The sequence below is a fragment of the Lottia gigantea genome (assembly GCF_000327385.1).
Source record: "Lottia gigantea unplaced genomic scaffold LOTGIsca_56, whole genome shotgun sequence".
NCBI classification, from domain to species: Eukaryota; Metazoa; Mollusca; class Gastropoda; family Lottiidae; genus Lottia; species Lottia gigantea.
In genome coordinates this window covers 103,091-128,545 of record NW_008709919.1, presented here as the reverse complement: position 1 = coordinate 128,545, position 25,455 = coordinate 103,091, and the positions used below count along the sequence as shown (strand labels likewise).

The window sequence follows — 25,455 nt, the reverse complement described above, 5'->3', positions numbered from 1 at the left end:
CCTTTAATGATTTATGTTTAAAATGTTTACGTCACTTTTTATTTTTATAGATATTACAATAACTACCATCAAGGAGAGTATGTTTTATATAAACATTCCGAATTACCTCATTCGGTAAGTACCGCCAAATTAAAGAGATGAAGTCATTTAGATATATTGATCTATATTGATCAGAGTTAAGGTCCTCTGTGCCAGTGGCGGAGCCAAAGGGGGGAGCAGAAGGGTCAGCCTCCCCCCCCTCCCAGCCCTGAAAGCAAGTGCTTTGGGCAAATATCTCATAACTAGGCCAGAAATTCGGGCTATCTCAGATATTTCACCTCCCCTCGGGACGTAAACCTGGCTCCGCCACTGCTCTGTGCTATAAGCTGAGGCTAGTTTTATAGTAGAATTTCCTTGTGATACTCTACAAAGCATTTGCTGTCTTTTTTTAAGCAATAAATGACCTCACTTTATTTCAATTATTGCTTCAGGTACATGCTTTCTATAGAAGTTGTAATGGTCGAGTATCGTGTACCTGTGCTGTAGCTATTAAAGTAGATGATGATGTGGTTATTATTGATAAATGTGGTGAGTCTGCTGACAATATCTATGGTTTTACTCCAATCAGTGTTAAACTATTCCGTAATGGTTTACTGACGCCTGGTTTCCAGATTTTCAGTGAATATGGTGGTCGGGAATACAGGGTATGTTTTTACATTGAGCTTTGTCTTCTTAGGTAATTTAGGGGCTTCTTGGTTGGTGAGTTCTGCTCGTTCAGGATTTACGGAATCAACAGAATGTTCAATTATGAAACAACTTGGAACAAAGTTCAGGAAGCGTTCCATGTGTGCCAAAAAATAGACAGAAAATAGACAGAATTTAAAATGGCAGACAAGGAAATAATGGAAAAATTTTGAATGTGACAAATCCGCTTTCATAACGGTTGATTGAGGGCAGAATTAGAACAAACAGAACCTGCAGAATTCTCAAATGGAGCACCACCATGGCAACTAATATGACTTGATTACATGCAAGAGCTGTAGTTCCAGAACTGTATTGTACATTTATGTCATGGTCATGATGCTTAGTTAAAGTCTGTCATCTTTTATCAATTAAAATTTATGATGTACATGGTATTTAAGCAAAAAAAATAACATCCATCCATGGTCTATAAGAGTAAGTTTGGTTTCAATGATCTAAACTCTCAAATCATATGGCAATGGTTCCTCATGGATGTGGATTATCTGCACAGATATAACGTCTGCTAATACCAAAACCAAAAGATTTCTTACTGCTGCTTCGTACATATGCTACGTGTCCCAGCGACCTATCTGTCCAACAATTGTCTTTATTGTATTGACATCTATGGGAATAATCAGTCGTTTGCTATTCAGAAACTGAATGTCTGCTCAGGCTGAAAGATATATTTTTTTTAATTGTAGGTGGTGTTACCAACTGGTACAGTAGTATATGTTAGTAGAAGTGTTATTCGGGGATATAACTATGTCAATGTTTGGATTAAGGCCTCAGCATCTGATTTCAACCACACCAAAGGTATGAGAAAATGAACCTTTTCATTATATTGAGCTAAATTTTACTACTGTATACAATTATGATGTAAACATTTGACTCTCCTGGTTCCCTCTGACCACTTTATAAGAGAGGTGCATAAGCGGGTAGAATGTTTGCTCGCTAATCTGAAGGTCCTGGGTTCGCAGCATAGGTCTAGATAATACCTTTGAAATTTTTTAACCAGATTTACCCTTGTCAGTGATGCAGGTCAGAGGGGCTGTCTGCCCTGCTGTCCATGCAAAATTTCACTGCATGGTGTTGCTCATCTTCATTAGCCCAATTAGGTGCAGAAAAGGACGTAAAACACCATTTCATTTTCATTTCTGACCTCTCAAAAGTATTATTTGCTCCATTAACTCATGTTTTTGTGATTGTTGTAGGTTTATGTGGTAGCTATGACGATGATGTAGATAATGATTTGATGAAAAGAGATGGCACTTTATCAACTGATACTTCAGAAACACCTGATGATTTCTCTTTAAGTTGGAGGTTTGTTTTCATTGAAATTTTTGTCATAGTCTCCCTTCTGTCTGATTGCCCACATATGGCTTGTTATATGACCAATTCTCCAGTGTTTTGCTTTAACTTAAATGTCCAAAGTTTACTTGATGCAAATTAAATTGGAAGAAGCAGTGGACTGAGCAGGGGCCACAATATTTTCCCAAGGGGCCATTGCTTTACAATGTAATATGATAAAAAATTTGAAAGATGGGGGTCAAAACTAAATACTGTGTATCCATCACTCTCCCAAATAAGTACAGCTTTTTGACGTGGTAATTTTGTATTTAGATCGTTTCATTGGTTAGGATTTAAATTATTTTTTTAGGGTGGACAAGAAAGATACATTATATACAGGAGCTTGTCCTGAAGAGAATGCTAAGCCAACCCCTAAAGTGAGAGAAACATATTGTTACTGTCATGATGACTCAGACTCTTGTAACCCTGGCAACCATCTTCAAATATGTCCATTTGAAAACAAAGGTATAGATTTTTTTTTATCTGATGCTGTATTAAGCACAATTTTTTTAAAAAGAATTCCATTAGATATTTCACGTCTGATGTGCTACTACTTTTCTTGCAGTATTAGTTGTGCGGGAAAGTGGCACACTGCTTATTTCTCAAGTTCTTCTTGTGTTGTGATTGACATATTTAGCTCCACCTTTGCATGTGCATTTAGCCAATAGGATTGTCAGGCTTATTATAGTGTTGCAGTCCCAAACTTTTTGATAGACCCTTCCAAACCTGCATACTTTTTATCAATATGGCATTCTCCTTTAAAACAACTTAACATTATATATATGTATTTATATTTTTGTAGGATCTGATATAACATTACGTCTGCAGAAAGAATCCCTATTCCCTACTAAATGTAGAAAAGAAAATACAGGCTTCAGTTATCCAGAATTTGAATATGATATCAATGCTGTTCCTGGGGTAAGATTTTACATATATACTATTTATTGATAGAGAGCAGGTCACCTTGAGAGTTATTGAATTTTGCTTGGTTATTTTTTATTTATGAAAATGGAATATGGTGTTTTGGACAAGGGATTGTTTGTTTCATTAATTACTGATATGCATTGACTGGAAAGCTGGAAATCGTAAATTTCCCTAATTTCACACTGCATAGTGTGCCCATCTTCGTAAGCCCATGAAAAAGGAGGTCCATAAAATCGGTTGTCATTTTTTTCTTTGAGATTTTCATTATATCCTGTTACAAAAAGATTATCAATTGTAAATTATATTTTTCAGGAGTACAATTTCCCTACCAAGAGTGGAATGTCAGAAGACTATGTTAATGGTATTTGTAAGTTCTCCTTGGAGTTCTTAGATTCTGATAGTAATTGTAAAGATGTACCTAATGTTCTGTATGATTACAGTTTTAAATCGTGTGTGGAAGATATCAAGGTAAGCAACCAAATCTTTGTCATATTTTGATTTATTTTCAGTAGAATCTGACTTTGTTTAGGGTCTTGAACAAAAAGGATTTTGTTGCATTGCCAAATTCTTTTTGGGTTCCTCGACCTTTCCAATTAATTTAATACCATGAAAAGAAAGTTAATGGAATTAAGAGGTTTATTTTCACTAAAAGATATGCATATTTTAAAAACACAATAGTCGTCTACCCCCGATTTTCTTTTTTCACTTAGCCTCTGGTGGCTGGTTTGATTCAGATTTTTTTTTCAAGCAATCCAACATACTTTTTCTGACTCACTTCTGGAGTAGAAAAAGAACTGCTGGCAACCATGTATAAGTTTTCAGGGTTACATACATGTTGTTTATTTCATATGTACCCTCTATCCTTCATACAAAAGATTCTGCTTTACTGAGACATAGTTGTGAGCAAGCGTAATTTTGTAGTAAAGTGTCCAAAACATCCATGGATGAGATGACTCATGCAGTTTTATGTGAAGTGATCAACATTATTTTGTGTGAATATTTGCAGATCACTGGTGAACTGGCATGGAATAAGGCTGCCTTTGAGAATATAAAAGTCCAATGTGAAATACAATTAGCCTCTAATGTTAGTTTATGGACAACTAATGCTGATGGTGCTCTTGCTCCTCCTACTTCCATTACTGATCATCTTTGTATAGCAGCTTGTGGTGGTGCTGGAAAATGTGTCAAAGGTTGGTTGTTTTTATAAATTATCACGATAATTATTTCATCTGAAAGGAGTTAAATAATAGCAATCTTTACTAGCTGAGGCTGATTGGAAAATTTCTATTTAATGACCAAGGAAATTAAATTGCAAATAATGGTAAAACTCCAGGCAAATAATGGTATAGCTCAATGCGAATTATGGTATAGCTCCATGCGATTAATAGTAAAGCTCCAGGTGAATAATGGTAAAGCTTGTGGCGAATATTGGTAAAGCTGAATGCGAATAATGGTATAGCTCAATGCGAATAATGATATAGCTCCAAGCGAATAATGGTAAAGTTTGTGGCGAATAATGGTAAAGCTGAATGCAAATAATGGTATAGCTCAATGCGAATAATGGTACGGCTCCATGCGAATAATGGTATAGCTCCAGGAGAATAATGGTATAGTTCAAGGCGAATAATGGTGTAGCTCAATGCGAAAAATGGTACAGCTCAAGGTGAATAATGGTAAAACTCCAGGAGAATAATGGAAAAGCTCCAGGCAAATAATGGTAAAGCTCAAGGAGAATAATGGTAAATCTCAAGCATATTAAAAGCATAATAATTGATATTTCAGGTGTTTGTGAATGTAAGGAAGGATTCAGTGGACCAGATTGTTTTCTAGATGAGAACGAAGCTCCAAATTTGTTCTATTTGGGAAATAAAGGACTGTGTGATTTACAGAAAGATCCATGTGATAGAGTACATGTATTTAATAATAATACAATAGATAATGAAGCTCTGTTCTGTCATTATTATAAAGTAGAGGTTAGTATATTATTATACCTGTGATAGAGTACATGTATTTAATAATAATACAATAGATAATAAAGCTCTGTTCTGTCATTATTATAAAGTAGAGGTTAGTATATTGTAATACCTGTGATAGAGTACATGTAGTTAATAATAATACAATAGATAATAGCTCTGTTATTATAAATAGTACATGTATTTAATAATAATACAATAGATAATGAAGCTCTGTTCTGTCATTATTATAAAGTAGAGGTTAGTATATTGTAATACCTGTGATAGAGTACATGTATTTAATAATAATACAATAGATAATGAAGCTCTGTTCTGTCATTATTATAAAGTAGAGGTTAGTATATTGTAATACCTGTGATAGAGTACATGTATTTAATAATAATACAATAGATAATGAAGCTCTGTTCTGTCATTTTTATAAAGTAGAGGTTAGTATATTGTAATACCTGTGATAGAGTACATGTATTTAATAATAATACAATAGATAATAAAGCTCTGTTCTGTCATTATTATAAAGTAGAGGTTAGTATGTTTGTCATTATAATTGGTTCATAAATTGAATTCTGAATTTGAATACTGCATATAATATATTCCTGAAACACTTATATTTTCTTGTTACATGTAGCTGTATTCATAATTCCATAAAAATGGAATCCAAAAGCATTTTAGACGCTCAATACATTGCTGCCTACATCAGCTTATCCAATCATGTTTATAAATTTATTTTCCAGAGTAATGAAACAACGTATAATATTATTGGGGAAGAAGAAACCAGACAAGCAGAATACATATCTGTCAATGAACTAATCTGTCCTCTACCAGAGAAGAGTTCCTATGTTATTAAAATCAGTAATAATAGAACAGTATACAGTTCTCCTGCATTGCTCTTGGTGTATGATTCTTTATGTTATAACTGTAGCTTGAACAGTGGAGCCTGTATGATTAAGGTATGTCTTTTTTAGGACTCATTTATTTCCCATGAGTTGGTCAGCATGTAGTGATAAGTCAACTGTTCTGTATTCAATAATCAAGTAATTGTGATGGGTAGTATTCAAATACAACTCACATTCTTAAATAATGTAGTTTGATTACTGAGTAGTGTTCTTTAATACAATCATTAACTGAGTAGTTATAAATACAACTCACTGTCAATTTTCTTAGATTTGATTATTGAGTATTGTTCTTTAATCAAATCATTAAACTGAGTAGTTTTAAGTACAACTCACTATCAATTTTCTACTATTACATTTGATTACAGAGTAGTTTTCTTTAATCAAATCATTAATCTGAGTAGTTTTAAATACAACTCACTACCATTTTTCTACTGCTGTTAGTACTGATTACAAAGTAATTATTATTCAGTTTGATAATGTGTAAAGTTCTTTAATCAAATCATTAATTAGATTAGTTTTAAATTCAACTCATTATCAATTTGCTACTGTTTGATTACTGAGTAGTATTCTTCAATCAAATCTGAGTAGTTTTAAATACATCTCACTATCAATTTGCTACTATTATTACATTTGATTACTGAGTAGTGTTCTTTAATCAAATCATTCATCTGAGTAGTTTTGAATACAACTCACTATCAATTTTCTACTATTAATAGGTTTGATAACTGAATATATCTGAACACAACTCACTTGGACAAGCAGTGTTCTTCTATTGTTAGGTTGATTACTAAGTAGTGTTCTTTAATCAAATAATTAAAATGAGTAGTTTTTAATCACTATCAATTTTCTACTATTAATTGGTTTGATAACTGAGTATCTTTGAATACAACTCACTAGCAGTTTTCTACTTTTATTAGATTTGATTCCTGAGTAGTGTTCTTAACAATATCTATTATTATTAAGTTTGATGTTCTTTAATCAAATCATTAATCATAAATGAAAATTGATTGTTTTTCTTTAGGTCTTTTTTGATAAATAGATTTTCTTGTGATAATGGATTTTCTTCTTAAATAGTTTTTTTTGGTGATAAATAGGTTTTCTTATGATAAATAGATTTTCTTGTGATAATGGATTTTCTTGTGATAATGAATTTTCTTGTGATAATGAATTTTCTTGTGATAAATATGTTTTCTTGTGATGAATAGATTTTCTTGTGATGAGAAGGAAGTAAAATGTTTCTGATCTTTTTATTTTTAGGATTCAGCCTGTTTGATTGATGGCACTTGCTTTGAAACTGGAGAATACAATCCTGACAATTCTAGAGAATTCTGTGATCCAATGTTGAATACAACTGGTTGGCAAGTAGCAAATGGTAAGTTTACATTGGTCTATATATACAATCATTGAATGTATTTGCATTTTGCATTCATTGAAATACAGCTATTAAATATCTCAGTACATTTCAGAGAATCAAACCCTCCCTTCCCCAAAATCATGAGAATTCTGTAAACTCTGACAGTTTCAGTAGGCTCCATAGTTTGAACTCACATATACCACTTTTCATTATGAAATACTTACTCACTTATGATTGATATACTTTCTCTTGTGAAAAGATGCCATCATTTAATCTTTTTACTTTTCAGATTCGTGTGAAACCTTAGATCTTCTGTGGCTACAGACCAAAGATAAATATTATATCAACAGTACAGTATTATCTAGCTCTACATCAAACTATTCTGATTGTCAAAACTTATGCTTGGCCGAAGACAATAATGGCTGCTTATCCTTCCAACATAACATGACCACCAACAAATGTTCTCTGAATGCTCAATCCAGATCCACAGCGTTTGAACTGTTTGTTCAAGATGATAACCAGGAAACTTATTATAGTGAATGGATTTGTGACAACAGTAAGTTCTGATTTGTTCTTGAATTGAAATTTGAATTAATTCATATGTTGTGCCTTTATGCACCTGATTGGTGTAATTGGTGACAATTCAATGCAATTTGCAATGAGGAAAATTTAGACGGGACAACATAGACTTTTTAATTTTTAACTGTCAAGGGATCTTAAACATGCACAGTCTGTAAAACACAAAGTCTCAGTTTATTGGCTGATTGAAATTGGAATGGTGCAAAGGGATGCCATCAGTACACACAAAAAGTTTAACAAACCTTTTGCAAATTCTATGTCCACCTGGCAAGCACATAGAGCTTAAATTGTATCATTGAATTTGACTTTAATTTCAGATCCATGTGCCACTAGAGGAATAACTTGGATCAGACATGCTGGATTTGCTATATTAGGAGAGAAGATCTTGAAAGAAATATCAGGTGTATCATCTTTAAGTGCATGCAGAAATCTTTGTTTACGTGAAAAAGATTTTGTATGTCGTGCCTACCAATTATTGGTGGAGGCCAAGACCTGCTCTCTTTCTGCTGCATCAAGTGCTGATGCAAATAATGACTTTGTTAGATGGCCTGGTTATATATTTGAAGAATGGACATGTAAATCTGGTAAGTCTAGAAGGATCTTGGACTAGGAAGGGTATAGTGTGTCCAATTGTAAGATGTCCATGCTCCTTGTAGTAGACATGCATTCAAACCAAATATTTTTTGTTCAAGTTAATCCATCAAACCTTTCCCATCAAGTAACTCATCCTCAACAAGTTTCATGTTGTTATCACCATGAGGGATCATCGAAAAAATGACCTAATCACCAAAAAACGTTTTGGTTTAACAATATCTTGCATCAAAGGAATTTAAGTTTGTTGGTAGAACATCAACAGAATTTAGGCTAAAGATTGTGTGAGTGAATTTTTGTTTCAATGGTTGTTCTTCTAGGAAATGATCTACCAATAGCCTCTAAAAATCCAACAGCTAAAATAGAAACTGATATGAATTCAAACTACACATTATCTTGTGAATTCCCTGCCATTGAAAATAGAGTTAACAAGACCTTTAAGTATCTGGTGGAATTTTGGCTAGATAGACAACATGTTATCCAGATGACCAATGTCAGCCTGGAGGAAAGTGCTGATACTGGTAAGGTCTTCTTGAATCCAGAACAAGCTAGAGGTCATGAGTATGGAACCAAGGTAAGTTATTTCTGGTTGTCTAACACCATTGATTGGTGCAGAAACATTGTTTCAGAACAACCAAACATTGTTTCAGAACAACCAAACATTGTTTCAGAACAACCAAACATTGTTTCAGAACAACCAAACATTGTTTCAGAACAACCATGATGGCCTATTGTTTATCTTTGATAAATTAGATTTGAGATGATCTGTTATGTTGTGCTTTTTTTTGTTCTCTTCTGCTATTTCAAATCGATGTTGCAGGTTTTAAGGGATTTGGGGTGGGATACCAATGGTTTCATGTGAACAGCATAAGACTTAGTGTTTGAACTGGGTTCTATTTGTCTGGCATGTTTGGCTTTATTTTATGTCTACAGAAACTGTAGAGAAAGTGTTATGGTATTGATATGCGAATTGGCAACAAATTTCAATGGTCATTATGATTTATTCTCTAGCTCTCATGTGCTGTACAGACCTGTTTACAAGAAAAAGATGGTAGCTGTATGCTCGGAGCTTTAAGAAGCAGTAATAATATTGAACTGAAAATAGAGGTAGGTCCAGATACACCAGTTTTGTGTGAATATGGCACAAGTGCCTGTATTCTGTATCTAAGCCATGAATCATTCCAAGGTGAATTTCTTTCATTGGTACCGGTAACCCTGTGGATTTTCGTTAAATTCTGTGGTCAACGTCCTTTATATGATATAAGTGTAACTTTTCCAGTTTGAGAACCAAGATGAAATGGAATTAGTCGAAGGACAGCCAAGTAAAAGCATTGTCATCAGAAGTAATATGCCACCATCTTTTGTCTGTCAATCTACAGAAGATTGTTCCTTTATGGTCTATGGAAAACTACAAGAAGATGAAAATGACACACTCTGTTTTGGTGGTGAGGTGATGAGTCAAGCTGTACTTGGTTTCAAGTCCATGTGTGGAATTAAAATAGATTCTCAAAATTGGCAAGACAAGCATGAAATTCCTCTGAAAGCTAAAGTTGATTCTTTGAAAGATGGCAACAAAGACAGACACCTGAACTTCTGGTTAGATGTCATGAACGAAGATATGTCAGTGTTTAAAACAGATCTTAATACATTCAAGGTAACAACAAGCTTAAAGGAAAATGTTCCTAAGACTTATGGACATAAGCACATGCGAATGATCACCAACTAGACCAATTTATGACCAAATCTAACATTTGTTCATGATTTAACCTATTTATATGGCTATAAAGGTCCACTGAAGTTACTTTTACATTAAAAGTGGTATAGAATATCTTTGTTTTGAAACTGCAAATTTTGAGCCAAAGATGTGTACTAGCTAAATGTTCCACATGCATAAAATGTTAAAGATCACTGGAATGGATTGGATCAGACCACATCTATTGACAACTTTCCCCCATTAAAGACCGCTTCTGTTCACATACCAAATTAAGTTGTAGGAAACTTTTAAAATGTTAATCTCTGATAAGGTTTAATTACTCCCCTAAAATGACTTGAAAAATATATAGGAACTTTTATATGTTTCAGCTCTCCATTATTGACAAGGATAGAAGTGCTGTTTGTTCTTCCATGAGTGGAGCTCATCTTATTACATTTGATGGAAGGTTGGTATATATGTATTTTGGAACTAGATGTTGCTATTAAAATATAAATGAACAGTCAGATGCTGTTCAGATATTAAAGGGATTGTAAAGAGGTTTTCTAAACTTTCTATGTGTATATTGATCGCATCAATTGGCACCATTCCAATTTCCACATCTGTGGTTCTTGCAATTCCACTAAAACTAACATGTTTTATGATGTCACTAGAGGGGAGCTAGCAGAAGCTACTATATATATGTAATTCCACTCTAGTGACGACATAAAACACGTTAGTTTTAGTGGAGTTTCAAAATGGACGAATCTGAACTTTTATCTGAATTATTTCAAAAGATACTGGTAAAGAATCATCAGCATTTTATTACGATAGCAGACGTGTTCAATTTGAAAATTGATTGAAGTTTATTTCTTTGTTTTCTTTCAGATATTACGACATTTTATCTTCAGGAGAGTTTGTAATGTATAAACATACAACTTTACCCCTAGAGGTTAGTGTCTATTACCCTCTCAAATACATGACCCCAGATATCCCTTGTGGGTGGTAACTCATAGGCTACACCCTGGGGGCACTAGTTTGGGAACCAGGAGCATAGATGAAGAAACATACTTCTGAAAGTCAACATTTTTTTGTTTTTGTATTGAATCTTAACTCTGTCTACTGTCACGTCAAATTTTGGCTTAATGACCCCCTTATAGAAGTGTTAAATGTCCCAAATCAATAATATTGTGCATGGTTTTTTGTATCTGATCCAAATTTAGGTGAGAACATACTACCGAGCCTGTTTTAAGAATGGAATGTGTAACTGTGCTGTAACTGTAAAGGCGGGAGATGATGTCATATTAATAGATAGATGTGGAGCAGACCTGAAAACCTCAGACAAACAACCAATGATAGCCAAGATAATTCTCAATGATGACCTCACTCCTGGTGTTTACATTGATCAGATTGGTGCTGGCATGAAATATAAGGTTTGATTTAAGCTTTTGGTTGTATTGATTGAGGTCTAAGTGCTACATAGCCTATAAGGAAAACAATAGTCTTGCACTTTTGATTCAACAGAATTTTAGAATTGTTTCCATCATTAGGCATCAGTTTAAATAAATAGGCCAATGAGACAGTGGTAACCAAGTGACGTCTCATAAGGTTAACTTGGAAATTTTTGTTATGACGTTTTGTTTTACTTGTTTTTATTTGTATTTTAGATCACACTTCCCACTGGTACTGTAGTTATTGTAGGTCTGGATAATCAACATCTATCAGCCTATCTTAATGTATGGATTGTACCTTCAACTCAAGACTGGATGAAAACACAAGGTAGGCTTCAATTTTTCATTTCATCTCAATTGAAAACATCATTTTATGTGGTGACAATGAGCATAAGTTAACCTTAAATCAGCTCAATTTTCTATTGATTGCTGAATTTTGTGTTTTTTGAAGATGGTGTTGACGTATGTATGCACAGTTAAAGTTGGGTCACAAACTTTTGAGAAGTGAAAATATCTTGTGTTATTGAACAATAAAACGCAATAAATTACAATATTAGGCCTACCTACATGTATGGGAGCTCTCTGAATTATTACAGTTCTCAGAACCCTAGTCATAAGAGTGACAGACCTGACCACAGGGTGATTTCTGAAAGAGTAAGCATGCCCAAGAAACTTGTTTATTTCCTGCATTTCATGATAATGATATTTATCTAGGTTTATGTGGTGATTTTGATGGTGATAATACAAATGATCTTATCAATAATTTTGATGGTAAAAGTCCAGTTGTTATGTCACCAAATGCATTCACAGCATCATGGAGGTAAATGCTATATCGGATCACAAAAATGTATATTTGATACATCAAAATATTTTCAACAACTGTACATATTTTTCAATTCAAGAGACTGGTTTGAACAATATTTTATAACAGTGACCCAGAATTTAGAATTTTTTAGTTTTCAGGAACATCCTCAAAAAATTAATATGATTCAGTCTTATTTTGAAAAAGAAATGCATCAAAAGCTTTCAAATAGATCCAAATATTTTGTCACTTCAGGACAGGTGAGCAGTGATGCTTACTTGCTAACCTGAAATCGCTTAGTCTTTTGGATGCTGTCCAAAATTTCCCTCATTGCAAGGTATTGACTTTGTGGAAAAGTCAGATGTAAAACTCCATTCATTTCATTTTAGGTCAGCTAAAGATTCAAGTCTATATAATGGATATTGTAAAACAGATTCTGATATACAGATAGAAGATATGATCTATTGTGATTGTATTAATAATAACACATCACCATGTACCTCTAATGGAGACATCAAACCATGCCCACATCAAAATAGACTCACATTCTCTGAAGGTAAACTAATTGATTTAGAATGCAGTACAACTTCCTTTTTCGCAGCAGACATCACCTCCAAAATGAGGCTATTGCAGTCAGAGCTTCAACTGAGATGTCAGCTTTGGGCAAGATGGCATATTCACATTTTCAGCCAGTTTTCCCTGCAGGTTTGAGAGGCTGAAAAAGAAAATATATTATTAGAAACCTCCAGGTTATGTACTGAAGATGATTTGAAAGTTCAAAATGGAAAATGAGATACATATTGATGCAGTTGTTTAGACAAAATCGTCTTGTTAGCTTGGTGCATATTGTTGGAACTTTCTCAGTCAAATAAGGTACAGAAAAGTGGGGCATTAAAATCAATCTAGGAACCTGTGCACCTCGTTTATAACAACTTGTGTGGAAAATAATTTGATTTCAGGTGAAGATGTAACTCAATTATTTGTGAAAATAGCAGAGAAATCAACTTGTTCTAAAACACCAGAGTTTCAATATTCTGCTGACTATAAACTTCAGGTACTGTCATAAATTTTAAAAAAATATAGTGTTCATTTATATATTCCAAATCTTTATATTTGCTTTTTCCTGAAATTGCTATATTTAGTTTAAAGTAGCACGTTCACCGTCCATTCCATGGTTTCTGACCAATCGTATCTTGGTCTCAGAAACAGGAATTGTTCAGCTAAGCTGATCAGTAACCTAATAGTGTTCACAGCTTACATTCAAAATCCGTGTGTATTTATAACACCTTGCCTTATCTTGAGACTTTTCCATGTTGTAGAGTTACAGCTAGAATATGACTTATTCAAGATCACCATGCCAACTGAGATTAGAACCAATGAGCACCATCTGTTTAACCAACCAAATGCTCTAAATAATTTGAATATTTTGGTTTCAGGAATATGATTGGCCTACGTTATCTGGTATAACTGAAGGTAATGCTACAGCTTACTGTGATGAAGTTATCAGTAACTCCAAACCAGCGAATATGTGTCTAGCTATAGATAATATCCACGCTGATTTCATCATGAAATCTTGTCTCTCAGATATTAAGGTAAGTATTTTTATTAGAGAATTTTCAAATTCAACCTGATTGAAATGCAACTCAATGGCATTTTGAGCAAATTCTTTATTATTTGAATAATTTATGAATTTTCGCAACTTCTGCCATAGAGGTATAGAGCAATTTCATAGCAATAGAACAAAATGATCGAGCCGCCTTAGCTTCATGGTGCGCTCGTAAATTATTCCTTGACATTTGGAAATATAGAAAAAAGAGCATAAAAGATTTTGTCCTATTGCACACTGCATGGCTTTTCTCTTTATTTGTTTGTAAGTATATGTCGCACTTTGACATTGATTCAAGTCAATTGGCAGGGCAAATAAGTACTTCTGCCAGACAATAGTGTTTGCAAAAAGTGGAAGCTAAACTTCATTTTGTTTCCTTTGACTTTACAGATGAACAACAATAGGAAGTGGTTAGGAACAACAGTCAACTCACTTCTGCAAGCTTGTGTGATAGAATTAAAGTTACAGGGAGCAGACGCTGGAAAGGAAGATGATGGTGGTAGAAACAGAACAGAGGTTAATCAGAGCCTATATGATATTATCTGTCTTAATGATTGTTCTGGCAATGGAACATGTGTTCAATGTAAGTTCTCCGAATCATAATGGGCGCATTCTCATTGGCTGCTTGATTGGTGAGTTCTGCTTGTTCAGGATTTATGGAAACAACAGAACGTTCAACAAGTTGGAACAGAGTTCAGAACGCGTTCCACGTGAAGACAGAATTCAAAATGGCGGAACCTGTTCAGAACTCTCCAATCGAGTGCCACCTTCAGGATTTTTTCTTATGATGCAGTCCTTTTCAATTATGAAACTTGAAGTTTAGGCTTCCAATATGAGAATTGTTATCTTTACTGATATTGTACTGTTCACAACGATATCTCTACAGTGAATAAGAGTAGGTTAATGCTGCTGCTAAAGTAAAAAGTCCCCCATTGAATACTGCTTGGATTGTCCAACTTGATTCACTCATATTGGAGCAGAAGTAAAATGTAAAACTTGACCTTTGTACCCTGATAAAAGCATGTTTTGTCCCAAGAAGTACTTGTAGTCATTGCATTGTTTTATATTTGATTCAGATTAGGATAAGTTAATCCTTTAATTCTTTAATCTGCGTATAGTTTTAATCTTTGTATTTGTAAAATAATGCAGCTAATTAAAGATCAGCTCTAAACTTTGTTATTCCCATTTTGCAAGTTTATACTTGATATGGGAAAAAAATATACCTACTTTCTCAAGAAAATCAAATCAATAGAAAGTTGGATTTGACTCCATCAACACTGATTTGAAACAATTTGAAAATAGGAGGGTTTTAATGGCCGCAAAGAATTCTATAATGTGTTGTTCTGTTAGTGTTACTATATTATGGATAATGACTTTAAAATCTGTGCGGTCTTTTCAACTTGTGTTGGGTCAAAAACTGTGTAGTTTTGTCTATTCAAATCAGTCATATGTTTTAGGTAAATATGTTGTACAAGACCTTGTTCAATACCTCTCGTAATTACTGTGTTCACAGGGTCAATGCTGTGAATTTCTGTTTGATATTGGGTTTTTTGGAACTTTGGAAAGTTGTCTGCAATGATTTTCACAACATTTACGACCTTCACCTTGACCCCATACAAATATAGCAAGAACTTCAAATGTTGTTCTTCTTTGTTGATGATATTCAAAGACATTCATCAAAAGTTGATTAAGAGCTTGGAATAGGAGTATAAAAATATATAAACACTGCTTATTCAACATCTTCGTCCACCATAGTTACAAGTCGTGAATATAGCTCAATATTGCTCTTTACTTTTGCTAATGAGTTTTGAAGACAATATTTTCTCAGCAGGTATAGAACACAGAATAAATGTCAAGTACTCATATATCAATAAGTTATTGCCCTTGTCAAAATATTATCCGAGCCAAATTCTTATGCCACAGCTATCGCTTTCAGAGTTGGCCTGGCGTTGGATTTCACCCTCTAATATATATTACAGTAGCCTATTCCATATTTCAGCAACCTGTGTATGTAATGAAGGTTTTATCGGACCAGATTGTTCTGTTGAAGACAATGAACCTCCTGAGATCTACCGTCTGGTTAATGATGGAATCTGTGATATATCTCAAGCAGCCTGTGATCAAGTGACTGTATATGGTAACAAATTTGTCAAATCAGACAACTTGACCTGTAAATTCCAAAGGATCTTGGTGAGTTTTAATGCTATTTCTGCATACATTATGGTTGAATTACTATTTGTGGGCTTTAAAACCAATGTTCCCCTGTTATGTAGCAGGTTGAAGATTCTGGTCTTTCAAATGGGATGATAAACTAAGGTCCATCTGTTACTTGCTGTGGACATTACAAATCCAAAGAAATAAAGCACCAAAAATAATGCCTGTGAAAAATTGTCTTCTTTCTTAGTTTTTGAAGATTGTCAGCGGTGTAATTTTTTATTTAGATCCAAGACATGAATTACACTGTTATTGCTGATGAAAACACTGTAGAAGTTGCAGCCATGTTTGTTAGTTTTAGTCATATAGTATGTAAACTACCAACTGTTTATAGTTATTTGATTAGTATCAGTAATAATGAAGTACTATATAGTACTGAGACTGTATTCAGTGTCATACATCCTAACTGTCATGATTGTGATACAGCTGGATTCTGTTCCATTAAGGTTAGTTTCATAATTCATATTTCTTTACCCCTTAACCCTTTTTAGCTCAGTGGTTCCCAATCTTTTGCAGCCTTCACACCCTTGGAGCAATCACATGAATCTTTCACACCCCCAAATATTTGTTTCATCCACATTTTCAGCATGTGATGATGTCAGGTGCTCTCTATCTGAAAATAAATACCTCTCCTACACCAGTTGGCCATACCCCTAACACCCTAGTCCCACAGCCCCAGGGGGTGAAAACAACCCAGGTTTGGAACCAGGGATTTAGAGGGTAGTTCTTTACATGATGTCATTTGCTTGGTTATGTCAAAGAAAGGGCAGTTTGGGTAAATTGGTATGGATATTCTTGGAAAAATCAATGTCAAGAGGTTTAGCCAAAGACCAGCTGAGTTGTTATCCTTGTAAAATATAGTGGTTCTATTTTCCTTCATCTTGGAACCTTCTCTTCTGGTCTCCTCTTACATTTTCTGTTTTGAGGCCCAAGCCAAAGATATATTGACATAATATTTGAAATAAATTGTTATGGCCTTGTAAATTTTTTACTTGTTGATACTTTAAAAATATTAATTAAATAATAATAATACTTATCTGCAGTCCTCAATATGGTCTTTCAAGGGTATGTGTTGACTATCTAGCCCTGAAATAACCAATATTCTTGTCATCAAAGATTGGAAAAAATGTAATGGTTGAATTTTGTATTTCATATGATATCTTTTTTTCAGCCTGAAACTTGTTTCTTTGGTTTGGAATGTCACAAATTTGGTGAAAAAAATCCAGAAAATGACACATTGATTTGTGATCCTTTTGAAAATTATTATGATTGGTCAACAGTAAAAGGTAAGTTGATTATCTTATGCATTGAGGATAAATTTTGCTCAATCATTTGTACATGTAGCATGTTTTTGTTCTTCTGTTACATTAAAACCACACATTGGCTCAGAATCTAAGCTGATTGTCAGCAATCCAGATGTGCAGGATTCAATCTCTGAAATGGAGATAGTATCTTCAGATTTTCTAACCCTGTATCCTCCTGTCAGTAGGAAGATTTCTTGGAACTGGATTGGGGTAGAACAGTACTGCTCCCCCTGTCTGGTAAAAATGTCTTCACTGCACACAAATGATTTGCTTGTTAGGGCAATTAGCATAGCCCAAATATAAGCAAGATTAAGTGACTTTGTTTTGATTGGTGATGATGAATATGGTTATACGATTGGCTTGCAAAGTTTCACGCCTGGTATCATGGGTACTCGAAATAAACTGCTTGTTAATGTTGAAATGGTCAGCAAACAAAGCTTTTGTCCATCTGTACCAGCCCCGTCGCCAGGAATGAATTGATGCCATGGCTCAGATTTTATACACAGAAAATCTGACAGGCCCAGAGAGCTCATTTCTGACAATTTTGAGTTGCCAAAAACGTATCAAAATCTATATCTTTTTGATTTTGCACAAAGACACTGTAGATGAATCAATGTCTGCTGAACTGAAGAAGATTTTGCTGAGGCTTAATTCTAACTTGCTTGGGCCAGGCAAGGACGGGGCTCAGCCGTACACAATATGATTAATGTGAAGAATGCTGATTTCCCACAATTCTGGTTTCAGATTTCCCATATCTTGAACTAACTCCAACTGTTAAAGCTGAACAAGATGGCGAGAACTTTAAATTTGTCTGTGAATTTCAACTTCCCCAAAGATCTGATTTGAAACTGTTTTTGAAATGGTTCCATGATGATGCTGAAATTAAGATGTTGGATCTGAATCTAGAAGATACAATGGCCGAAATAGACATTAAATATGTGACTGGTTTTAAATTTGGTTCCAAGGTAAGACTGATAACAATCGTTATTGTTCTTAAAAGGTAATCTGCAATCAGGAATAATCCAAATAAATTTTGAAGTGCATCATCTGTCTGAAAGAAAAGCAAATTGAGAATTTAAGCTTTTGTTGCCTTTGTTAAGTTGTACCTTTCTTTAAAATCTGTGGTGGTGCTTGATTGGTCACTTCAGCTCTAACAATTCTCAGTATGTGTTCCACCATGGAATCAGAAATGGGACATTTGACACATAGAATTAGAACAGACAGAACATGTTCGGAAGTCACCAATCGAGCATCACCATTATTTCATGGTGTTATCAAAGAATTTGATACAGGATGGATAGTCTTGACTTCGAAAAATTGATTTCTTTAGACCTTTGAGATGCAAGTTGTGTAAGGGAAAGATACCAAACAGTAGGAAAAGAAAAGAAGGTGATTTTGATGTTTCCTGGCAAAATTTCCCTCATTTGACACTTCTTGACTTGTAGTATGTATATTCTGTTTGTAGATTGAATGTGGAGTATTAGCTTGTTATGCTGCTAGTTGCGAGTCAACCTACAGTCCACCAAAAAAGACTATCATATCATTCATGGCCGAAATTAAGGTAAATATAAATTTTTATGGTAGATCATTTCATCACCTGCATGAATTTTAGAGAAAACGCTCTAGGTATATTAGTTTTAGTAGAATAACTTTTGGTGTGGACAAAAAAAAAATGCTTATAGATTTTCTTTCAGGGTAGGCAAATTGTGCCATATAATTGCCATCAAAATTATTTTGTACTGTTATTTAGAAATTTTCTACCGGCTGTTTAAATCGATATTCAATTTTGAACATTACCTAATTGATTTACCTCTGAAGTACAGACAATACTTTAGTAAATTTAGATGTCGAAGTCATAGACTTCCAATTGAAGCCGGGGTTTTCATAAATATCCCAGTAGAAAATCGTATTTGCTCTCTCTGCAATGAAGATGAAGTAGGTGATGAATTCCATTACATTTTCAAATGCCAAATCCTCAAGAACGAACGCACTAAATTTGTGAAAAGTTATTACCTCAAGCATCTTTCAGTTATTAATATGTATAACTTATCTAAATAGCCAAGGTACAGAGTTGGAGAATCTATGTAAATTCATCTCTATTATTGTACATAAATTTAAATTAACACTGAGAGTTATAGATGTTATAAGGTGTCAGATTACACTAACTGTAGATATTATTAATCCATACTGTCACTAACTGTAAATATTATGTATATATTATATTCATGTGTCTCAATGAGATTTGAATAAAGATATTATTATTATTACCTCTTAGAATGAATAATACAACAGAATCTGTGTACAATCAGGTAAATCCAAGTAATTATTCAAAAACGCTTTTTCTTTTTAAGAAAAATCCTTTAACAGAATAATCAGAGTCCATTACATCATTCTCTCTTTATATTTTACAGCTTCTGACAACAAAACTGAGTTTAATAGAAGGTCAAGATCCAGGCTTTATAGAAACACAACTGTCCGTACCACTGAAGTATATGTGTAGCCAAGACCAGGAATGTCAGATACAAGTTGGCGTCATCTTGCCAGAGGAAGATGAGCTCCAGTGCTCGGACTCTCAATATTATTACCAGACGGTCTTTTTATCAACTGATGAGACACAAACTTGTCTGAAAAAGATCTCAGATTATCCAGACACTTTGAAATTAGAATTGAAAGCAAGTATTGATGGTCTGGTTGATGGGACTACAAGAAGTCAAGTGATGATTGGTGCTAGAGTGACTGCTGGAGAAGAAGTGGTCTATAATGATACAATTGGTTCCACTTCAGTAAGTGTAACACTTATTTTGGGAAAAGACTGTTAAAGCAGAATTTAAATTTTCTAGATACATTTTTGGTTATGCTTTTTAATAGGTATCTGTGGCATGTTGAGTCGACAAATCCAGTTGAATAGTGGCATCAGGTTTCTCACAATAGTGAGCATGATTGTTAAAAGAATTTTTTTCGTTTGGATATCAGCTTTTTTGTTAAGTTTTTTGTTTGTTTGTAAGGTTATAGGCTAACACGTAAAGAATTTTCTAGAATATATCGTATTTTTTAGATCAGTATTAAAGATAGAGATACCATTGCTCTTTGTGGCTCATTGATCCATCCTCATATGACAACGTTTGATGGCACAACATATAATGTATTTAGAGAAGGGGAATTTGTTTTATATAAACATACTACCATGCCTTATGAAGTAAGTAATATTGGACTTAGTTTAATGGAATTCATACATTCCTATGCCAGCTTTTGGCCTGGCTATATATTAAAGCTTAGGCTAACAATAAGGAAATCCCCTGTCTAATTTCTTTGGCCTCTTCATTACCAGTACTTTATCAAAGGAGACTCATTTTAGTATATGTGCCTAATTATCCACATGACATTGCTCCCTGTTGAAATCTTTGCTTGGCAGAAATTGTTCATCTTTTGCTACTGACAGCTGTTTTGGACATATGATCCTAATCAGGGCAACTGGTGTGTTCATAGAATTGAACGTTATATTATATTACAGTAGAATTACTTTCAACTAAAATCTTATTGACCAGAGTTCATCTCATTTTGCAAACACGTATTTTGGAATCCAAAATCTTTATCAGAACAACTGAACAACCATTGATGGAACTCCAGGTGTTCAAGCGAATTAGGCAGACTCATTGAACAGAAGGGAGAAATCAAGAACAAGAAAATTCTAAGCTTAAATTAAATGATGCTGCATGCTTTTGCATGTGATGATGTTTGATTGGACTATTTTTAGGTGCGAGCCTTTTTCCGACAATGTGATGGTAAAGTATCATGTAACTGTGCTGTCAGTGTAAAATCAGGTGATGATGTCATCATAGTGGATAGATGTGGAGCAAGCAGGACAAACCAAGAAAAACAACCCACCACTGTCACAATTTATAAAAATGGTGACCTAACACCAGGCACTAGAATTTATAGATACTCAGAAGGCAAGAAATACAAGGTAGAGTTTTATCGACATCATTATCATTATAACCTCTTAGCAGACTACTAGCCGATTTAATTTCATCCATATCACTTTTCTGAATCAAACTTTGACTACAGGTTCATTATTTATTAGATTATGAATTTAATGATGCGTACAACAGTAAGATGAAATATCTATCATCACACCTTTTTATACGCCCACATGAAATGGGGTAAATCAGAAGAATCGAAAAATATTTAGTATGAGTTATTGCCCTTGTTCTTGAAAACGCTTTCAAATTTAGCTTTAAAACACTAAAAGGCATGATTGTTGCTGGATTTTGACAATACTTCGTTTTATTATTCAGTCCACAACTTTATAACTTAGGTGGATGAAGTATATTCCAATTCAAAGCTCTTAATCAATTTTTGTGAACATCTTTGAACTTCATCAACAAAGAAGAATCACATTTGAAGTTCCTGCAATTTTTGAATGGGGTCAAGGTGAAGGTCATAAAAGTTGCTCAAATCGGAACGAAAATTTTCACTATTTTCATGACTTTCTAAAGTAGTAAATGTGAGAGAAACCCAATATTGAAATGAATTCAAAACAGTCACCTTGTAACATTGGTAGTCATGATAGGTATTGAATGAACCTAATTTTCATTTTATTGATGACATATTTGATGTATCTTGAATAGATCCAACTACCTACTGGAACGCTAGTATTTATACAACCAGGCAAGAAGAGGCATGAGAAAGGCTATCTTAATGTATGGATTCAAGCCTCTCCAACAGACTATGAAAGAACACAGGGTTTATGTGGAACATTTGATGAAGATGTTGATAATGATCTCCAACAACCTGATGGTCAAGTCTATGCTGGTCAGGAAAGAGAACCTGATGCTTTCTCTCTTCAATGGAGGCAAGTTTTTATGATCTAGTTTGATATAGACAAGATGGGGTGCCGCTTAGTTCCTGCAAGCAATATGTTTTAGGCATCTAAATGCTATGAAATGTACAATCACTGTGTGACAAATAAAATACTCTGACAAATCAAATGATTAAAATACAAAGTAGGCTTGACACACCTTAAAAATATGGGCTAGACACATCTTGATATATATGTTTTAAAGATATTGATGTCTAATAATGTCAGGGTATGCTTACTCTTCAAGACACCTGATACCAGTTTTTAACATGAAATACTTACTCACTGGTCAGCTGTAATGGACAAATGTTATTGCCTTTACAGAGTTAAAGAAGCAGAAAGTCATTATTCTGGTATATGTGAAGAACTAGAGAGTAACAATAAACAACTAGTTTACTGTAAATGTTTACCATCAGGACCAGAGTGTTCACCTTATAATGATATAGTATCTTGTTATCAGGATGATGATATAGAGCTCTCCATTACAGATGGTATGTTGGTCCTTTCCCAAGATGCAATAATCCTTGTTCCTCTTGAAGCCGACATACGTTCAATTATTTGGTTTAAAAATGAAAATTTCTATTAATGAAATATAGTTATTTTTCAAATTTTTGAGACTCTGAAAAAAAAAGCTTATGCTATGTGATTAGGTTTGGTCATCTTTTAAAACTTAATATTTCCCTCATTGCACACCTCATGGTCTTACTGTCTTTATTGTAATAGGAACTGATGTAACCAAGTTGTTTTTACAAGAAGCTATATCACCATTAGGCTGTACAGTAGATACTAAAAAAGTTATCTTCGAATATGAAGTAGACTACATATCAAAGGCAAGTATTTGTCGGATTTTTAAAGATTTATGTAAAATTCTAGTGAATTATGTGACAATGTTTACTGATTTTTAAACAATGACAATGTTTGCTGGTATATCTGGACATTGACAATGTTTGCAGTTATTGTTACACTGGTAATGGTTGCTGATTTCTGAACAATGACAATGTTTGATTATTCCAAAAACTGACATTGTTTACTGATTTTTAAACTCTGACAATGTTTGCTTACTGATTTCTTAGTCTGACAATGTTTGCTGATTTCAGAGCACTGTTAAAAATTGCAGTATGCTGATTTCTGGATACTGGCAATGTTTGTTGATTTATGAACTGATAATGTTTGCTGATTTTTTAAACTCTTACAATGTTTGCTCACTGATTTCTTAGTCTTCAATGTTTGCTGATTTTTGAGCACTGTTAAAAATTGCTGTATGCTTATTTCTGGACACTGGCAATGTTTGTTGTTTTCTTATGATTGACAATGTTTACTGATTTTAGGTATCGACATTCCCAACTCCACTTGGTAAAACAGAAGATGATGCACGCGAGTATTGTTTTAATTATATTGTTAGTACAAGTATTGGTGGATCATGTTATGAAATTGGATTACTCGATGCTGAGATCGAGAGAACCTTACAATCCTGTATCATTGATATTAAGGTAGTTTCATCTTCTGAAAGTTTTTTCTTATTCATTTGATTTATGTATGACAAGATACATAACTTATTTTTTATTTACACACCATTAGAAAGAAAGAAACAACTATGTTATACAAGGATAACAACTTAGGTTCACAGTTAAGGATCCTCTCTACCTGCTGGTCCTTGGCCAAATTGATCTCTCCCAAGCAGATAACTCTGGCCTTTGATATTCTTTGAACTATTACCTCTAAGCTATTCTGCATTTGTAAGCTTTACTATTGATATTACTACTTTGTTCATTCTGAATTTTGGTCAGTTTTTGTGGTCACACAACTGCCTTCTGATAACCGTCTAAACAATATTTCTGCAATTTGCGCTATTTTATGTCTTGATTGCAGTTTTTCCTATGTTAGACCAAACCTTGTGCATGGAAGCGTTTTACATAAGGTGTGCCACTTCTAATGAAAAATTTGGGATTTTTTGTTTTAGATCACAGATGATTTGACATGGGCAGAAAATGCTTTAACCAACTTTGTTGAGCAATGTTTATCACTATACAGTAGAGATGTCACCTTATGGAGTAGAGGAAGAGTAGATTTTATCGTCACTGAAATTTGCCCTAATCTGTGCAGTGGAAATGGTTATTGTTCTCAAGGTATGAAATATTTTAACTTCTTACTATTCATGGATGAAAACTCTAAAATATGGATAATAAAAATTTGTACAAGCAAGACAAATCCATCGATCAAAATCTTGTCCAAAGTATGGCAAAATTGAGTGTAAAAGTTGCATAATAGGTGACTCCTCCAAAGAGAAGTACCATCAGGTGTTTTTTGAAAAGAGTTAGCATGATCTGCTTCGTGTGACACCCACCATTGAAATGTTTGGCGGAGAACATGTTGATTTAGTATGAATTATTGTTGTACTGTGTTCTTTAGGTGGGTGTAAATGTAATGAATTATTGTTGTACTTTGTTTTCTAGGTGCATGTAAATATAATGAATTATTGTTGTACTTTGTTTTCTAGGTGCGTGTAGATGTAATGAATTGTTGTACTGTGTTCTTTAGGTGGGTGTAAATGTAATGAATTATTGTTGTACTTTGTTTTCTAGGTGCATGCAAATGTAATGAAATATTGTTGTACTTTGTTTTCTAGGTGGGTGTAAATGAAATGAATTATTGTTGTACTGTGTTCTTTAGGTGCGTGTAAATGTAATGAATTTTTGTTGTACTTTGTTTTCTAGGTAGGTGTAAATGTAATGAATTATTGTTGTACTTTGTTTTCTAGGTGCGTGTAGATGTAATGAATTATTGTTGTACTGTGTTCTTTAGGTGCGTGTAAATGTAATGAATTATTGTTGTACTTTGTTTTCTAGGTGCATGTAAATGTAATGAATTATTGTTGTACTTTGTTTTCTAGGTGGGTGTAAATGTAATGAATTATTGTTGTACTTTGTTTTCTAGGTGCATGTAAATGTAATGAATTATTGTTGTACTTTGTTTTCTAGGTGGGTGTACATGTAATGAATTATTGTTGTCCTGTGTTCTCTAGGTGCATGTAAATGTAATGAATTATTGATGTACTTTGTTTCCTAGGTGCATGTAAATGTAATGAATTATTGATGTACTTTGTTTTCTAGGTGCGTGTAAATGTAATGAATTATTGTTGTACTTTGTTT

General features: G+C 33.8%; 2 protein-coding genes across 2 annotated transcripts in view; both read left to right on the top strand.

The window, feature by feature from the left end:
* LOTGIDRAFT_166089 (hypothetical protein) overlaps positions 1-22,319 on the top strand; it is a gene marked incomplete at both ends in the record, with an annotated part of 39,498 nt that extends 17,179 nt beyond the window's left edge. The window contains 34 exons of the mRNA XM_009063154.1: positions 51-114; positions 471-683; positions 1,422-1,533; positions 1,932-2,040; positions 2,378-2,532; positions 2,870-2,985; positions 3,304-3,459; positions 3,998-4,181; positions 4,774-4,964; positions 5,696-5,911; positions 7,115-7,229; positions 7,501-7,767; positions 8,108-8,374; positions 8,702-8,955; positions 9,393-9,488; positions 9,661-10,035; positions 10,464-10,540; positions 10,960-11,023; positions 11,295-11,504; positions 11,739-11,850; positions 12,237-12,342; positions 12,714-12,880; positions 13,284-13,378; positions 13,761-13,916; positions 14,321-14,513; positions 15,930-16,120; positions 16,372-16,590; positions 17,316-17,430; positions 18,193-18,413; positions 18,914-19,009; positions 19,860-20,231; positions 20,504-20,644; positions 21,203-21,412; positions 22,077-22,319. Coding sequence (XP_009061402.1) covers positions 51-114; positions 471-683; positions 1,422-1,533; positions 1,932-2,040; positions 2,378-2,532; positions 2,870-2,985; positions 3,304-3,459; positions 3,998-4,181; positions 4,774-4,964; positions 5,696-5,911; positions 7,115-7,229; positions 7,501-7,767; positions 8,108-8,374; positions 8,702-8,955; positions 9,393-9,488; positions 9,661-10,035; positions 10,464-10,540; positions 10,960-11,023; positions 11,295-11,504; positions 11,739-11,850; positions 12,237-12,342; positions 12,714-12,880; positions 13,284-13,378; positions 13,761-13,916; positions 14,321-14,513; positions 15,930-16,120; positions 16,372-16,590; positions 17,316-17,430; positions 18,193-18,413; positions 18,914-19,009; positions 19,860-20,231; positions 20,504-20,644; positions 21,203-21,412; positions 22,077-22,319 — 5,878 coding nt within the window. The remainder of the gene's footprint in view (positions 1-50; positions 115-470; positions 684-1,421; positions 1,534-1,931; positions 2,041-2,377; positions 2,533-2,869; positions 2,986-3,303; positions 3,460-3,997; positions 4,182-4,773; positions 4,965-5,695; positions 5,912-7,114; positions 7,230-7,500; positions 7,768-8,107; positions 8,375-8,701; positions 8,956-9,392; positions 9,489-9,660; positions 10,036-10,463; positions 10,541-10,959; positions 11,024-11,294; positions 11,505-11,738; positions 11,851-12,236; positions 12,343-12,713; positions 12,881-13,283; positions 13,379-13,760; positions 13,917-14,320; positions 14,514-15,929; positions 16,121-16,371; positions 16,591-17,315; positions 17,431-18,192; positions 18,414-18,913; positions 19,010-19,859; positions 20,232-20,503; positions 20,645-21,202; positions 21,413-22,076) is intronic.
* A 285-nt stretch (positions 22,320-22,604) lies between these two features.
* The window catches only part of LOTGIDRAFT_234824 (hypothetical protein), a gene marked incomplete at both ends in the record, with an annotated part of 75,506 nt that continues 72,655 nt past the window's right edge, over positions 22,605-25,455 (top strand). Inside the window, 4 exons of the mRNA XM_009063153.1 lie at positions 22,605-22,797; positions 23,030-23,118; positions 23,635-23,796; positions 24,267-24,432. Coding sequence (XP_009061401.1) covers positions 22,605-22,797; positions 23,030-23,118; positions 23,635-23,796; positions 24,267-24,432 — 610 coding nt within the window. The remainder of the gene's footprint in view (positions 22,798-23,029; positions 23,119-23,634; positions 23,797-24,266; positions 24,433-25,455) is intronic.